This window comes from Ceratotherium simum, chromosome 6 (genome assembly GCF_057802395.1).
Source record: "Ceratotherium simum simum isolate JZ-2026a chromosome 6, ASM5780239v1, whole genome shotgun sequence".
Taxonomy (NCBI): domain Eukaryota; kingdom Metazoa; phylum Chordata; class Mammalia; order Perissodactyla; family Rhinocerotidae; genus Ceratotherium; species Ceratotherium simum.
The window spans coordinates 9,089,360-9,106,406 of NC_141905.1; the positions used below are offsets into that span (position 1 = coordinate 9,089,360).

Genomic DNA, 17,047 nt, shown 5'->3' on the forward strand with positions numbered 1-17,047 from the left:
GACTGTGAACTCTTGGAGGTTTTACTTTTATTTTAGTTGGTTCTCTTTTTTCTATCCAATCATCCTTCTCTAGAGAGTCATAGCTGACCTCTGAGTAAGCGACAGTACCTAGGATAACCCTGGCAAAAACATTCATTTCAAGTGTTGCCAGACCTCTTTGCCTTCTGAAAAATAAAACATCCTTCCTTTTGTTATATTTTTTTGTTAGCTATTTTTTTTTTTGGTTAAGTTTAAATTGGCTACTTAGGGGCCGGCCCCGTGGCTTAGTGGTTAAGTGCCCGCGCTCTGCTACTGGCGGCCCGGGTTTGGATCCCAGGCGTGCACCGCCGCACCGCTTCTCCAGCCATGCTGAGGCCGCGTCCCACGTACAGCAACTAGAAGGATGTGCAACTATGACATACAACTATCTACTGAGGCTTTGGGGAGGAAAAAAAAAAAAGGAGGAGGATTGGCAATAGATGTTAGCTCAGAGCCAGTCTTCCTCAGCAAAAAAAAGAGGAGAATTAGCATGGATGTTAGCTCAGGGCTGATCTTCCTCACAAAAAAAAATTAAAAGAATAAAAAATAAATTAAAAAAAACGACTTTAAATTGGCTACTTAAAATTATTTGTGAAATTTCCTTCATATAGGCAAACACATTCAAGTACTTTGCCCAAAGTAGCTTGTACCTTCTCAAAACTACTTGATTATATAATTTGGAAAATATCACAGATACTGCATTATTGCTAATAAGTGACTCATTTTGAGGTTATATTAAAAGTTCTGATTTCTAAACCACATCTTTTACGTGAAATATTGAACATTTGAATTTAGTGTTTGTTGACTTGAAGAAAGGGGCACCTTAGATTACTTCTTTTTCTTTATTGTCTTATATCTCCCTGCTCCTGGAGCCTGATTTTAGGTTAGCCCGTGATAAAGGTTAGTCCCAGAATTCCCCCTGATTCCTTCTTGTTTTGAAAGATACCCACATTTAAATTGAGGGCAGAGTAGGGGCCAGAGAGGGTTGTGGGACTCAGAGCACCAACATGCCTACTTTACAGGGTTCCAGAGGCAGATGAAGCCTTTTGTATGAAACTGAACAGAAATTGCCGTCAAAAGACTCAAAAATGGGGAACACTAAAGGATTAAGAATGACTTAGACTTAGAGTATTAAAGTCCTTTGTAAATTTTTAAGAAATACTCTCTTCTGTCTTAGATAATATCTTGATTGAGGTAGACCAGATAACCTTACATTATTTTGAGTTGCTGATATTTTCCTATGTTAACTTTGAACACTTTTTTTTTTTTTAAATCATCAGATCAACGTGTGGTTTTTTTGCCATTGCAGAGCCGGGTCAAAGTGAGAGGGAAGCGCAGACCACAGACCCGCGCGGCTCGGCGCTTGGCTGCCCAGGAGTCCAGTGAAACTGAGGATATGAGTGTCCCCAGAGGATCCATTGCACAATTGGCTGATGGCTTCATTTCACCAGATGGCTGTCAGCCAGAGCCCAGGGCAGCTAGTGGAGGAGACCGTTCTGAGGCGGTCATAGCAGGTGCCATGCCAACTTGGGCAGGTGGTCCTGTGCCTTTTGTGAAATCTCTGGGTCAGCCTCCTGAGGATGACCTTTTTGATTCTGGAGATATATTTTCAAAGGGCACTGGATCTCAGTCGACGGGGCGAAGAAAAGCCAAGGCGAAGGCAGCAGAGAGCCCGGCCAACCTGCCAGGCGGAATTAAAGAAAAGAGCGCCATGTTTCCTGCTCTTGGTGAGGCAGGCAGTGATGATGATCTCTTTCAGTCTGTTAAACCAAAACCAGTGAAGAAAACAAATCCCTTCCCTCTCCTGGAAGATGAGGATGATCTCTTTACAGATCAGAAAAGCAAGAAGAAGGAGTCAAAATCCAACAGTCAGCAGGATGTCCTCTCGAAAGCACAAGATATTTTTGAGGTAGTAGGACATAACAGTATGTTTCTGTGCCTGGTTCTATGTTAGGGAAAATACCTGCTAGGCCCATTTGAGCCATAGATTACATTAAGCTTGTCGTTGCTGCCCTATATCTACTTGCTTGGTAATTATAATTAGATTATCTTATTAATAACTATGAAACTTACCCGGAAGTAGTTTTTAATTTTGTTGCATGTAGGGGCTAGTTCCTGCCTGGCCATAACCATTGATACGAGTCTTATTTTTATAGTTTTTATAAGAATGTTGCTACAGTCAGCTTCCTTGGCATGCTACTCTGACATATATAAAGCAGTATTCGGTACAGCTTGAGTGTTTAACCCCTGGTTCTTGGGGAAACAGGCGCTGGCTGGAGCTGAGGGTTTAGTGCAGGCAGGAAGGCCTTCAGTGACGCTCTCTGGGCAGATGTTTACCAGCTGAACTAGGACCAGTGCTCTGATCCCCAGAGCTCTCGGAGGGGAATTGAATACAGACAGGGCAACAGATAAATAAGATGTTTTCAGATAAAGGTAAGTGCCATAAAGAAAACAACTCAGGGCAGTGGGGCCACGTGCTGGGTAGGGGTGGGAGGTGCTCCTTCAGGTAGGACTGGTAAAGAAGGCCTCTCTGTAGAGCTGGCATTTGAGCCAGGACTAGAAGAATGAGGACCAGGGCAGTCAGAGATGTGAAGCAGCCTGTTCCATGCAGAGCGGGGCGGGGCACATGACCGTTCTAGAACACTGGCAGCTTGCACTTCTACAACTTGTTGAAGTAAGTGTTTTTAATAAAAAAATAATTTGATTTAAAATTGTTTTGCTTGTTTTTTGGCTTAACAAGGATGATATATTTGCTACAGAAGCAATTAAACCCTTACAAAAAGCAAAAGAGAAGGAGAGAACATTTGAGTCCAACTTGTTTGATGATAACATTGACATCTTTGCTGACCTAACTGTAAAACCAAAAGAAAAGTCCAAAAAGAAAGTGGAAGCTAAGTCTATATTTGATGATGATATGGGTAAGTTTGGTTTTCTACACCAATGACATAAGAGAGTCATTACTGTTCAGTGACTTGATATTTCTCCTGCTACCTTTGTCTTGGCCCTTTCCTGAAAAATGTTCCCCAGTGGGTTTCCTTCGGCTTGCTGTGTAATCCTCAGTTACGCTCAGGATGGATAAGTAAATGGACTAGTCATTTTGGTGAAACACTTTTTGGTATGATGGACATCAAGGAATTTGAAGGAGCCCAGAATTTGACTTTTAAGTATAATTTAACTTTTATCTTAGTCTGCCGCCTGCCAATCATCTGAACACCCTGATGTTATGAAAGGAGGATCAGAAACTACCCCCTGTGCTAAAGTAGGCTGAGGTGGCTGCCTCAGGCATGATGCAGTTGGTTGAGTCAGAGTTCTAGCTGGAGAGTGAGCAGCAGTGGTTCAGAGAATGAAGGGGCAGTGCAGAGGAGAACAGCACTATATAGGAAAGCAGGTTATAACTCAGACTTTGCATCTCACCAAAGATATTTAGTATTTGTAAATGTGCTCATTTTCCCTCCATGGTGTAACATCTGTTTTATTAATGGGCGAGCCAAATGCCCCGTAACCCTAAAGGTAAGGTTTCTGATAAATCCTGTGTTGGTGGATAGGACTTGGGCTGAGGCCAAATATACACTTCCTACTCCCCCTCTCTCTCCCAGGTCTAGACCTGGGGTTAACTGGGAGAAAGCTGGGGCTGCAGTGCCACTCTGGGTCTGTTCCCTGTGCAAGCCGTATGCTCTGTCTCCACATGGTTCCCACCATACAGGGTACAGAGGAGACTTCGTTTCTTGTATGACAAAAAAAGTAATATATGCTTGTTGTAATATATTAATACTTTTCAGAAAATGTAAAAAGTAAAAAAAAATCCCTGGAGGTAGCCATTACTGAGAGTTTGGTGTGTCTCCTTTCAGACACGGTGATATTAATATAGATTTGTATATATATAAATATATATTTATTTTTTCCAAAATAAAAATATACTTTACCTGTTCTGCGGTTCCTTTTGGTTACTTAATGTCTTCCTGGGTCGTACACAGAGATCCACTTCCTTGTTTTTAGTGGTTGTGTAGTATTGCTTTGTATTTAGCCATGAGCTTATTGAGAATGATCTCTATTATTTCTAAGTTTTCTCTATTATAAATAACACCATGGTCTTTAACATTTGTGTATACATATCTTTATGTATATATGCTGAATTATCTGTAGGATAGAATCCTAGCAGTAACATTACTGGTTTAGTAACAGTACTGAGATGAGTCATGAAAGGCTCGAGTCAGTGAAACACTAAACACGAATATAGTCAAAGACTTACATTCTTAGCACTGAGATGCCTCAGATAGATGCGTTTATTCTGAAAGAGGGTAACTCCTAGGTTGGATTTGCTTTTGCTTATTTTTATTGCTGTTTCCTTTTAAAATCCAGTGGGAAAAGAGTGTAGAAATAAGGATAACGTCACAGATGGTAAAGTCAGGGGCTGGATGGGACATCCAGCTTTTCTTCCCTTTTTCCTCTCCTGCCATGTGCACACATATAGCTTTGTAGCTGAGAAAATTGTGCTCAGAGAGAACCCGTGACTGGTATGTGATCCTACAACTTAATTAGTAGCAGAGCCAGAACCACAATCTAAGAGGCTTGGCTCTATCTTAGTGTTTTTTGGTATCCCATATGGTTACCATACTTGAGTCTTTGCTGTTTTGTGTTGATAGGTCTTAAAAGCACCCATTTTCTTACCTGTTCATCAACTCTTTTTTTTTTTAAAGATGATATCTTCTCCTCTGGTATCCAAGCTAAGACAACCAAACCAAAAAGTCGATCTTCACAGGCAGCGCCTGAACCAAGATCTGAACAGAAGGTGTCCAACATATTCGATGATCCCTTGAACGCCCTTGGAGGCCAGTAGAGTGTACAGGGTATCACATCTCACCCTTCAGCTACATCCTTGAGTTAATGATGCTGTCTTATGTGCTCCATGTCTTAACTGAATTTATAAAAAGCAAATAATGAAACAGCTAGCTTACCTCTTACTCAATGTACTTAGTATTTTTCTGCACTGGTTTTAATTATGCTTAATACTGCAAAACAAAAATAAATGTTTTACAGCGTTGTGTTTTTTCTTTTTTTTTTTTTAAAACTCTGTTTTGATTTAATTAGCCTTGGTAGGGCCACAGTATGATTTAGGGCATGTTAGAGAAGAAACCTATTTGTGCCTTTCATGGGTGGGCAGGGAATCCAGAGGTAGCAAATGCCATTCACATGACCAGGAGTCTTCCTTACATGGATGGGAGCCCTAGCTTAGAGCCTGGGCAGTTGATAGAGGAAGAGAATGAGAGGTTATATACTTCATGAGTCTTTGCAATAGGAGACGAGATTTCCTCTGATTCCACTGAATTCTGAAGATGCCTCTACAGGTCCACTAAGGCCAAGTTTTGGCAAACTAGGGCCCTCCACTGTCTGTTTTTGTAAATAAAGTTTTATGGGAACACAACCATACTCATTCATTTACATATTGTCTGTGGCTGTTTTCACCCACCTACAAGGTCAGAGTTGTGACAGAGACTGGATGGCCCACAAAGCCTAAAATATTTTCTGTCTAGCCCTTTACAGAAACAGTTTGCTGACCCTTCCTCTAAGGCATTCATTTTCAGTCCTTGGAGCTTTGCATTATTTTGTGAAAGAGGAAAAATGAACCTAGGTAATGGTAGGGAGAAATGCTGAGGATGGAAATGTCAGCCTCCAGAGCAACACTGTTCCATAGAACTCTGCACTGAAAGGGATGTTCTGTAACTGTTGTCCAGTGTGGTAGCCACTAGCCACATGGATGGCTAACCCTCTTTCTAGTGTGTGTGTTCCTGTGCTGTGCCATCTTGGTGATGAGTATTTCATCTGTAACCGTGGCACAATCTTGTAGTCAGGCCGGGTTGGCTTCACCAATTCTGAAGCCGCTAACTCCTTCCTTGGGCATTTTTAAGATTGAATTGGGAACTGCTCATACTCAGAGTCAAAGATTTTGCCCTGCTCTGCTATAAGAGTAACCCAATGGCAGAAGAGGGTGCTTACTAGTTTAGCCTCTTGCTTTTCCCTATCCCTTTTATGCATCTACCTCCTGTCCCTTAGATTACTTGTGTACATTATTTCCTGCTCTGAGTCCCAGCCCAGTGTGGGGTCTGATTCAGTAAGCATTTGTTAAACACGTTTTTCTTTTGAAGTGATCAGATCTACTGATCTGTCATTAGGATTGATTTCAAGGAATTCAGGAGACAACAGAGTTAGAAAATATGCAAATTGCTATTTTGAGAGCTTTGAAAGGGGAAGGAACCTATATTTATTGGTCCTATGGTAGGCATTTTTCATGTTATTTCATTCAGTCTCCAGAACTCTACCAGACAGATAATGTCCTCATTTTACAGATGAGATTAAAATCTGGAAGTAGAGTGGAATAGTGGAACAAGTTGGGATTTTTGTATTGAGACCTAGATTTAAACCTGGTTCTCCCACTTAGAGCTGTTTGAGTGCAGGCAAATTGTTTTACCTTTCTTAGCTTCTATGTCCTCCTTTGTCAAGTACCAATTTTGCAGGATTGTGATGGGAGAGAATTTGAAAAGAGCCTTGTTAACTATCTGGCTCTTAAAAAATGGTAGATGATGAGAATGAATGATTTCACCAAGGTAACGGCTTTCAGTGTTAGAACCCAAGGCTTTAAACTTATCTGCCTGACTCTAATAAAACTGGTGCTCTCAGTTCTGTCTGACTGAAGTGGGGAGGCAGATTGAGAAACTAAATTTTTGATTGAGTAAGATTCACTCCATCACAGGCACTGCTTTAGAGACTAGTATACAGAGATAATAATAATCATATCTCTTTCCTCAAGGGGCCTCAATCTATTCAATATTAGAATTTAAGAAGGAACCAATGGCAAGAGAGCGTGAAGATAAATGAAAGCCCAGTGCCTCATCATAAATCCCAGTGTATGCTCAATAGTTTGCTGAATTGTGGAGATAAATTTGTGGGTGGGGTCTCAGGAGAATGAGAAAGGATAGGCGACAGATTAGGTGTTGGGGTTCCTCTGTCACAAAATGAGGATGAGTGAAGCTGCAGTGGGAGGGAGGTTACTGTTCATTGTGGCTGAGTTCTTCAAATAGTGAAATAGACCAGTTGGGTTGGAAGATCTGTAAGGGTTGGATTTAGAACACCTGTGGGGAATGGAGGGAAAAAGCAGCAGTGGGGGCCCATCTCAGGTTGGAAGGTTTGTGTTGTCTGTTATGTTGTACACCTGAGCTCAGCAGCTTGGGAATTAGAGGAAAATAAAAGGGTGGCTGGGCTTTACCCAACGCTGGGATTTAAGTCCAAGAAGCCCACTCCAATATCTGGCCTACCATTCTCAGTAAATTGGATGAGGAATAATAAATGGATAAGACCTACAGAGGTTGTTTCTTTCCTCCTTGTTTTCAACCAGGTATGGCAATAGCCCCATATTTCAGATGAGGTAATTGAGGCCCAGAAATTTTAGGGAACAGTGAAGCGCAGGAAGGGGAATCTGTTCAAGGCAGGGCAGCCCGGAGCGCACTAGGAGTGCACAGGCTCTGGAAAGGCCATCGACTGCACGGCGTCTGCCTGGCATCCCCCTTCCCTCATCACAGGAGGCACCCGCCTTAAGCTGGTCTCAGGGGAGGTGCTGTCCACACCCTCGTCCGGCCAGGGGCCAATCCCGTCGTTCCCAGCAGCCCGTGCGGCTGGTCTCCAGCTCACCCGCTCTGGCCCGAGTCAGGTGTCCACTGTTAGTAATGAAGGGTCAACATCCGGGCCTCCTAACCGACAATCATCACCTAGCCCAAGGGAAGCCCCAGCTGCCGAGCAACCGCCGGCGTCCGGCGGCCAGGCCCCGCCCCACCCCGCTGATTGGAGGGCGACGTGAGCGCCGGCGAGCGATTGGCTCGCGGTGTCACAACGGGGCGGGGGCGCGGCGGCCGCCGAGCGTTGCTCGTGTGTGCGGGCTGTGGCGTCGCTCGTGGAGCCGCGCCTCTCTGTACGTCTGCGGGCTGGCGAGCGAGTGGACAAGACGGGCTGTGAGGGCGAGCGGCCGATGGGGAGGGCCCCCGGGGCAGCGGGCTGCTGAGCCGGGCCGCGTTGTCCCCGCCGGCTTCTCGGCGCAGGACTGCCGCGCCGAGCCCCCTCCGCCGCCGCTGCTGCCCTGAGACCGGTGCGGCGGGCCGCCTTCGCCGAGGACACAGCCTCCACTTTCCGTCCCTCCGCGAGCGCGACGCGGGTGCCCTGCCCGCCCGAAGGGTGCTGATCTCCAAGTCGCCGATTCTGACGCGGAGCCCGACCACTGCCCTCCAGATCGAGGCGGTGCGTGTGGGGAGCCAGAGTTTCTCCTGGAGGAGCACGGGCGGCGCAGGTGACGCAGAGGTCTTCAAGGGTCTGCACTTTGACGGCTCCGCTAGACGTGGGCTCCGAAGATTTCCCCGTCTCGCTAGAGAATTGATTCCGGGCTAGAATTTAGGGTACAGATGCATGGTGTGGTGGATCTAATTCTGTAGATTGTATTTAAAACGTAGGGATATTTTCACACATTAGTAAAAACAGTTCATTAAAAGTAAATATTTCTAATCGCTGCATAGTATTCTGGATTTCTTAATGTTGGGGGAACAGTTTAAAAGATAACTGCTCTTATGTGGCTCCTATTCTTTAGAACAGAGGATAAAGCTGATTCCGAGTTACTAATCCAGCGCGATTATTGCTTTACCTATCTTTAACTTCCCTTTCATCTTTGGTTGTGTTTTTTAGAACTTTTTCAGAGGAGATGAGAGAAATGTTTTGAGAATTGATTTAGAAATGTTTTTTGATGCCATTACTCTTAATAGCTAAATATGTTTTTTTTACTACTGGTAAAAATTCTGGAAGTACTTTTTTCTCTACCTGCCTTCTTCCTTTCTTCTGTTTTTTAGCTGTTCTTGCATCATTTCCCGTCCTGTCTTTGAGTCTTCTTGCCTCTCATTTTCCAACATCATAGGGTTGCGTAGTATGCTCAGTCGAGCATGACCACACACCGCTTTTGGAAGGTGTCTGTGGACCCAGCTTTGAGTGCTGGCTGGGTCTTTGGCCTGCCGGAGCTTCCGTTTGCTCCTCTGCCGTTATCTGGTCCTCCAGTGTGGCTGAACTAGATTTCATGGCCTCATTTTGTCCTGTGTTACAGTGATTTCTACGGCTGAGAAGTATAACTATTTTCTCTGGGAATATATTTCAGTTTTGAATTTGGTTACCAACCTTGCTTCTTTTTGGATATTGGAAATTACTCCATTGATTAGGGCCCAAATTTACAGTGCGTGTTCCAGCACAATTAGTGCTGTACTAGGTTGCTATTTTTCTTTTAGCCCATAGTTACTTTATCCACTTTCATAGATGAAGGACTTCCAAATCTGTCTTTCTGTTACCTTCCTACTCCCAGCTTGTTTATTATATTCGAGGTGTCGCTGTGGAAGAGTGCTGTGGTGAAGGAAATGCTCCTTATATCTTCTGTCTCTAAATTCCTTGGACAGGCACTGGTTATCCATGCCTTTATTTTTGTAACATTCGTTTCAGCCTTCCTGGCCCCTGACTTCTGTTGCTAGAGCTGCTACAGTGTAGATAGGAGTGCTTTGGGGGAACAGACACTGGTAATTCTGTAGTACCTTCTTATTTGATATAGCATGGTAAATCTGTTCTTAAGAATCCATGTGTTATTCAAAATCATGTTATAAAAGCAGTTGTTTCAGTGAGGGGAAAAAAAGAGGTTAGGGGTTAGCTTCATACAAAGTCATTTTTCCTACAGGCATTTCAATGTATTAAAGATACTAGAAAAAAAACCTGAGCAATATAGTCATTTGGGTTTTATTTGAGAGTAATGGCCTTTGCCATTATCACTAGCAGTATTATTAGCACAGTACTTTGTATTATTATATTTGTTACTCCTTATTTTGAGAAATAGTGTAACAGCACTCAAAGCAACTGTGCTGCCAGCAAAACTTTTCTTCTTGTGATGCCATCTCTTTAGGACCATTAGCAGTCTCCACAGTGCAATTCAGCTTCCCTAATTAATTAATTATACTTCCAATTAGTGTTATAAAATTCACACTGTAGCAGAAATCCTTGTGTGTGCATGTCTGTTATGAATTGGATAAACTTTGGTGGACTTAGTTTGAAGTGAATCATAACATGATTCCCATGGGAAACCAGCATTCCTCCACCAAACTTTTGGAGCATAACCAAACATTTCTTCATCTCTGAAACAGGGATAATATCTTACGTATATCACAGGTTTGTTCCAAGGATCAATTGAGAGAGTGAATATTTTTTTACTTTTTAATTGAACAAACCCTTGATGGGTACCAATGTGTACAAAACACTGTGCTAGGTAATGGGACAGTAAATCAGATCTGGTCACTCCCTTAAGTTGCTTACAGTTTAGTAGAATAAGAAAGCCCTGTAAAAAGTGAAATTGATTGTAATGGATGCAATATATGATGGAGGTTAGGGTGCAAAGGAGAGTAACCATAGAAGGCTTTGTGGAATAGTTGCTATTTGAGCTGAGTATTGAAAGGTGATTAGGTGCTTGTTAGGTAGCCAAGTGTGGGGATGGTGGTGAGTGGAGCAAAACAGGAGCAACGATATAGATGCTGATGTGTTCCAAAGCTGCAGGTGCAAATGATTAGAAGACAGAAGTACCAGAGGTGTTGCAGGGTGGGATGAGGTATATGGATAAATGAAATGGGGCTGGAAGGTGAGCTGCATGATCTTAGGAACCTTTCTAAAGAGTCTGAATTTTATTCTGTAGACAATGAGAAGCCATTGTAGGGCCTTGAGCTAAGAAATAACATGATCACTTCTACATTTTAAGAAGATAACTATGCTCCACATCTTATGTCATTAGGGAAATGCAAGTTAAAACAATGAGATAGCGCTACACGCCTATTAGAATGGCCAAAATCCAAAACACTGACAACATCAAATGCTGGGGAGGATGTGGAGCAGTAGGAACTCTTATTTGTTGCTGGTGGGAATGCAAAACAGTACAGCCACTTTGGAAGACACTTTGGCAGTTTCTTGCAAAACCAAACATACTCTTACCATAAGATCTAGCAATCACGCTTATTAGTATTTACCCAAAGGAACTGAAAACTTAAGTCCACATGAAAACCTTAATATATGTTTATAGCAGCTTTATTCATAATTGCCAAAACTTGGAAGCAACCAAGATGTGTCCTTTAGTAGGTGAATGGATAAATAAACTGTGGTGCATTTAGACAATGGAATATTCTTCAGTGCCATAAAGAAATGGAGAAATTTAAATGCATATTACTAAATGAAAGAAGCCAATCTGAAAAGGCTACATACTGTATGATTTCAACTATATGACGTTCTGGAAAAGACAACGCTATAGGGACGGTAAAAAGATCGGGTCGTTGCCAGGTGTTGGGGAAGGAAGTGTGAATAGGCGAAGCACAGAGGATTTTTAGGGCAGTGAAACTATTCTGTATGATACTATAATGGTGGGGACATGTCATTATACATTGGTGAAAACCGGTAGAATGTACGACACCAAGAATGAACCCTTTTGTTAACCATGGACTTTCGGTGATGATGTGTCAATGTAGGCTCATCAATTGTAACAAATATACCACTCTAGTATAGGATGTTGATAGTGGAGGAGGCTGTGGGTGTGTGGGGGTAGGGAGTATATGGGAACTCTCTGTACTTTCTGTTCAATTTTGATGTGAACCTAAAACTGCTCTAAAGTGTATTTAAAAGCAAAAAAAGTTTCAGGCTTCAGACTAACTTAGATTCATTTCCAGCATTTAGTCTGAATTGGTCATTTCACTGCTATGCATTCTAAAGTCAAATACAAAATAATTTTAGAACTTTGTGTGACCTCTCCCCTGCTTAAGATAAATATTGAGAGTAAAATAATTTCTGAACTATGTGATATGATATCCTAATCCAGTTTTCATTAAACTTCCTTAAAAAAAAAAGATAATTGTTGGTCTCGTAGAGAATGGATTGGAAGAGTGAAGGGCAGGAGTCAAGGATTATATCTAGGTAATGAAGGCCTGAACGAAGTCCTAATCAGTGTGGATGGAGAGGGTGAAAGATTATAGAAATATTAAGAAGTTGTATTGTTAGGATGGGTCACACTTAGATATCTTAGGGATAGAAGAAAAATCTAAAATGATTCCTAGATTTCTGACCTGAGTGACTAGATTAATGGTGGTACTCTACCAAGATGGGGACTGTAGGACAAGAAGGAGATTTGTAGGAAAGATGATTAGTTTTGGATATGTTGGATGTCAGGTATGTGTCTAGTGTCCACATTTCAGATGCCTATGGAATATCATGCCTGTGGAATGGAGGTGTAGGTTATTAATCAAACCACAGTCTTTTTTTAAAAACTGCTCCTTTAAACACATTGCTATGAAAATTGTTGTGACTTCAGTGATATTGCATATCCTTTGGCAAAAAAAATGTAAAAAATTTATTTATCACTCATTTTTCTTCTTGACTATTGCACTTCCCTTGTTTTCACTTTCCGTTCACCTGGGCTTACTTAGTGATATCCTTCTCCCACTCTGAGGCTTTACCCATTCTGAAATACATTCAAAAGTTTACCCAACTCTAGGAAATACTTCCCAACTTATTCTGTGAGGCCAGTATTACCTTGATACCAAAACCAAACAAAGACATAGAAAGAAAACTAGATCAATATCTCTTATGGATATAGACACAAAAATCCTCAAAAAATACCAACAAACCAAATCTAGCAACATATATAAAGGATTGTACACTATATACAAATGGGATTTATCCCAGGAATACATGGTTGGTTCAAGATATAAAAATCAGTCAATGTAATATACCATATTAATAGAATAAGAGACAAAAACCACATGATCATCTCAGTAGACACTGGGAAGAAAAGCATTTGACAAAATCCAACACCTTTCATGATAAGGAAATAAAAACCAACAGACACCTAAACAAAGTAGGAATAGAAGGGAACATCCTCGACCTGATAAGAGATTATCTATGAAAACCCCACAGCTAAAATCATTCCTAATGGTGAAAGACTGAATGCTTTCCCCCTACAATGAGGAATAAAACAAGAATGTCTGCTCTCACCACTTCTATTCTAGGCAGGGCAATTAAGTAAGAAAAGGAAATAAAGAGCATCTAGATTGGAAAGGAAGTAAAAATCTCTATTTGCAGGTGACATGATGTTGTGTGTAGAAAATCCTAAGGAATCTACTAAAAAAAACTACTAGAACTAATAAAGAGTTCAGCAGGGTTGCAGTGTATAAGAGCAATATATTAAAATCGATTGTATTTTTATACACTAGCAGTGAACAATCTGAAAATGAAACTAAGACAACAATTTAGTTTATAGTAGAATCAAAAAGAATAACATTCTGGGCCACCCCATGGCTTAGCGGTTAAGTATGTGCACTCTGCTACTGGTGGCCTGGGTTCGGATCCAGGCGCGCACCGACGTACCTCTTCTCTGGCCGTGCTGAGGCCGTGTCCCACATACAGCAACTAGAAGGATGTGCAGCTATGACATACAACTATCTACTGGGGCTTTTGGGAGAAAAAAAAAAAGAAAGGAGGAGGATTGGCAATGGAAGTTAGCTCAGAGCCAATCTTCCTCAGCAAAAAAGAGGAGGATTAGCACAGATGTTAGTTACAGGGCTGATCTTCCTCACACACACAAGAAAAGAATAACATTCTTGGGAATACACTTTTTAAAAAATGCAAAACTTGTACTTTAAAAACTATAAAACATTGTTGAAAGCAATTAAAGAAGTTATAAATAATCTGCAAGACATCGTATGGTCGTGGATTAGAAGACTTAATATTGCCAAGATAGTAATACTCTCCAAGTTAATCTGCAGACTCAACACAATCCTTATCAAAATCCCAACTGCTGTTTTTGCAAAATAGACAAGCTGATCCTAAAATTCGTATGGAAATTCAAGGGACCCAGAATAGCTAACAATCTTAAGAACAAATTAGAGGACTTACACTTCCTTATTTCAAAATTTACTATGAAGCTACAAAGACAGTGTGGTACTCGCATAAGGATAGACATAGAGATCAATGGATTAGAACTGAGGGACGGGAAGTAAACCCTCACATTTATGATCAATTGGTTTTTGATAAGAGTGCCAAGACAATTCAATGAAGGTAGAACAGTCTTGCTGACAAATGGTGCTGGGACAACTGGTTATTTACTTGCAAAAGAATAAAGCTGGGCCTCTGTTTCACACCATCCACAAAAATAAATTCAAAATGGACTATAGACCTAAATATAAGGGCTAACGCTATACAATTCTTAGAAAAATATATACAAGTAAATCTTTATTACCTTGAATTGAGCAAAGCTTTTGAAATATGACACCAAAAGCACAAGCAAAGAAAAACAGCCAAATTGGACTTCATTAAAATTAAAAACTTTTGTATTTCAAAGGACAGCATTAAGAAAGTTCAAAGACAACCCACAAAATTGAAGAAAATATTTGTGAATCATATTTGTTAAGAGGCTTGTATCTAGAAAACATAAAAAAAAATCCTTAAAACTCAGTAATAAAAAGACAACCCAGTTAAAAATGGACAAAGGATCTGAATAGACCTTTCTCTAAAGAGATATACAAATGGCCAGTGAGCACATAAAAAGATGCTCAACGGAAAGGCAAATCACAATCACGATGAGATGCTACTTCACACCCCCTAGGATGGCTTTAATCAAAAAGACAATAAAAATTGTTGGCAAGGATGTGGAGAAATCAGTACTCTCATTCATTATTGTTGGAAATGTAAAATGGTTCAGACTACTTTTGAAAACAATTTGGTAGTTCCACAAATTGCTCAACATGGAGTTACCACATAATCCAGCAATTCGACTCCTAGTTATATATGGTCTTCCAGGAAGAAAACATATGTCCACACAAAAATTTGTAATTGAATGTTCTCATAGCATTATTCATAATAACCAAAAATTGAAAACAACCCAAAATGCCCATCAGCTGCTTACTGGATAAACACCGTGTGGTATATGCATACAATGGACTCTTATTCAGCAATAAAAAAGAATGAAGTACTGATACATCCTAGAATATGGATGCACTTTGAAAACATTATGCTAAGTGAAAGAAGCCAGTCACGAAAGATTACATATTGTATGATTCTATTTATGAGAAATCTCCAGAATAGGCAAAATGATAGAGACAGAAAATAGATTAGTAGTTGCCTAGGGCGCAGAGGGAAAGGGAGAATTTGGGAGTGATGTCTACAGAGTATGGGGTTCCTTTTGGGGATGATGAAAATGTTCTAAAAATGATTGTGGTGATGGCTGTACAATTTGGTGAACATTCTAAAAAACAGTAAATTTTAGACTTTAAATGGATGAATTTTATGGTATGTTAATTATTTCTCAAGATATTAAAAAGATTTACCTACCTCTCCAGGAAGATATGTATCATCTGTCCTTCTGGCTTAAGTTCAAGATCCCCCTTTACAAAGTTTTCAGTGATTAATAGTAATTCATATCAGTTTGGTTATTTCTGTTCTCCTAATTATACACTTGTAATTTTTCTTAGTCTTCTGTCAGTTGTTTGCCTCTCATATTCATTAGCCATCGTATGTTTGTGTGTAGAGATTATGTCTAGTGTTTGTTATCAATATTAACCTCATCTCAATGCTGTACTGATAGATAACCTCTGGAAACGCAAATACTGATTGATTATTTAGTGAGTCCTATTTTTAAGGAATCTGTTAAGATGGTTGCTATTCCCTTTATTCAGTGTGATTCAAATGTACAATGGCTATAGAGTTATGCTTTGTATGGGTTAGAAAACAATTTACATATTTTAGAAAAGGATGTGCATAAATTTTTCGAAGTCTAATGTATACCTATGTGTTGAATCCATTGGTTTAAATATCATTAACAACAAAATAAATACTTGTTGAGCATGTACTATATATAAGTAAGTGTCCTGCGCTCTAGTAAGATACAGAAAAGTATGGCAAATGTACCTGTTCTTAATAAACGTAGTCTCATTGGGAGAGTGATTTCAGAGACAAACATGAAAAGTTCAGGATTAGACATATTAAGCACTAAAATGAATCTGAGGGTTGTCTAGAGGATTGATATGGGCCAGAGTTGTTCAGAAAAATCTTTTTGGAAGAATGAGACTTTCAGATAGGCTTGTTAAAAAAATTGTTCTTGTTTTTTAGGTACAAAACTCAAAACATGAACAACGATATATATTACCAATGTTCAAAGCTGATTTGGCTAGAACTGGAATACAGTTGCCATATTCCAGAGGAATTAGAAAAGTCAAAGTAATGGATAACAGAAAAGATCCTCCATTCTTCAATGAAGATAACGTAGGACCATTTTACTACAAACTTCCTTTCTATGATACCATGGAGCTCTTCATTGAAACATTGACTGGAACATGTTTTGAGCTGCGAGTTTCACCTTTTGAAGCTGTTATTTCTGTGAAAGCAAAAATTCAAAGATTGGAAGGTACTAGTCTTGCTTTATTTTTAGGATATGAGGATTAAATTTGTTCATCAAGAATGTATAATAACTTTAACTTTTCTTACAGAGAAAATGTCAAACCTTCATGGAATTAGAAAGAATAAGATAATGAACCCTCATATGTCCTTTACTCAGCTTCAACAGTTACCAATTCGTGAACTATCTTGTTTCCGTTCCTGCATTCCCCCCACCTCGTTCTCCTTCTACCAGATTCTTTTAAAGCAAATCTCTGGCATCAAGTTAATGGTGTGAAATAATATTTTAAACTAATTTTTCAACAAGCTATGATGAAATGCAGATTTTGCCGTAACTACCTTACACTTTTAATGGGAAATAGTAATTGAGTTCCCTTTTAGTGCCCTTGCTTACCTTTTTATACTGTTTTGTGGATACTTTTTCTTTTTTTAATGTGGAGATTTTCTGAAATGAGTTTCTTGGTTTACATTTACGTGTATTGGAAGTTTCCTCAGTACGGTAGGGATACTGAATATTGTGCAATATGTCTTTTGTATATTTGTGAAA

At 40.2% G+C, this 17,047-nt stretch overlaps 2 protein-coding genes across 9 annotated transcripts in view; both read left to right on the forward strand.

The window, feature by feature from the left end:
- Positions 1-5,060, forward strand: part of WASHC2A (WASH complex subunit 2A) — a 53,947-nt gene extending 48,887 nt beyond the window's left edge. For all 6 annotated transcript variants that reach the window (XM_004432433.3, XM_004432434.3, XM_087431846.1 and 3 more), the window contains 3 exons: positions 1,328-1,927; positions 2,759-2,936; positions 4,716-5,060. In XM_004432433.3, coding sequence (XP_004432490.2) covers positions 1,328-1,927; positions 2,759-2,936; positions 4,716-4,855 — 918 coding nt within the window. In that variant the 3' untranslated portion in view covers positions 4,856-5,060. The remainder of the gene's footprint in view (positions 1-1,327; positions 1,928-2,758; positions 2,937-4,715) is intronic.
- Positions 5,061-7,940: 2,880 nt separating this feature from the next.
- ZFAND4 (zinc finger AN1-type containing 4) overlaps positions 7,941-17,047 on the forward strand; it is a 127,797-nt gene continuing 118,690 nt past the window's right edge. For 2 of the 3 annotated variants that reach the window (XR_015552431.1, XM_014788991.2), the window contains exons 1-2: positions 7,941-8,350; positions 16,216-16,510. Coding sequence is in view for 2 of the 3 variants with exons in the window: in XM_014788991.2 (XP_014644477.2) it covers positions 16,255-16,510 (256 nt within the window). In the remaining variant the exon portion in view is untranslated. The remainder of the gene's footprint in view (positions 8,351-16,215; positions 16,511-17,047) is intronic. The other variant, XM_087431847.1, reaches the window with a different exon arrangement.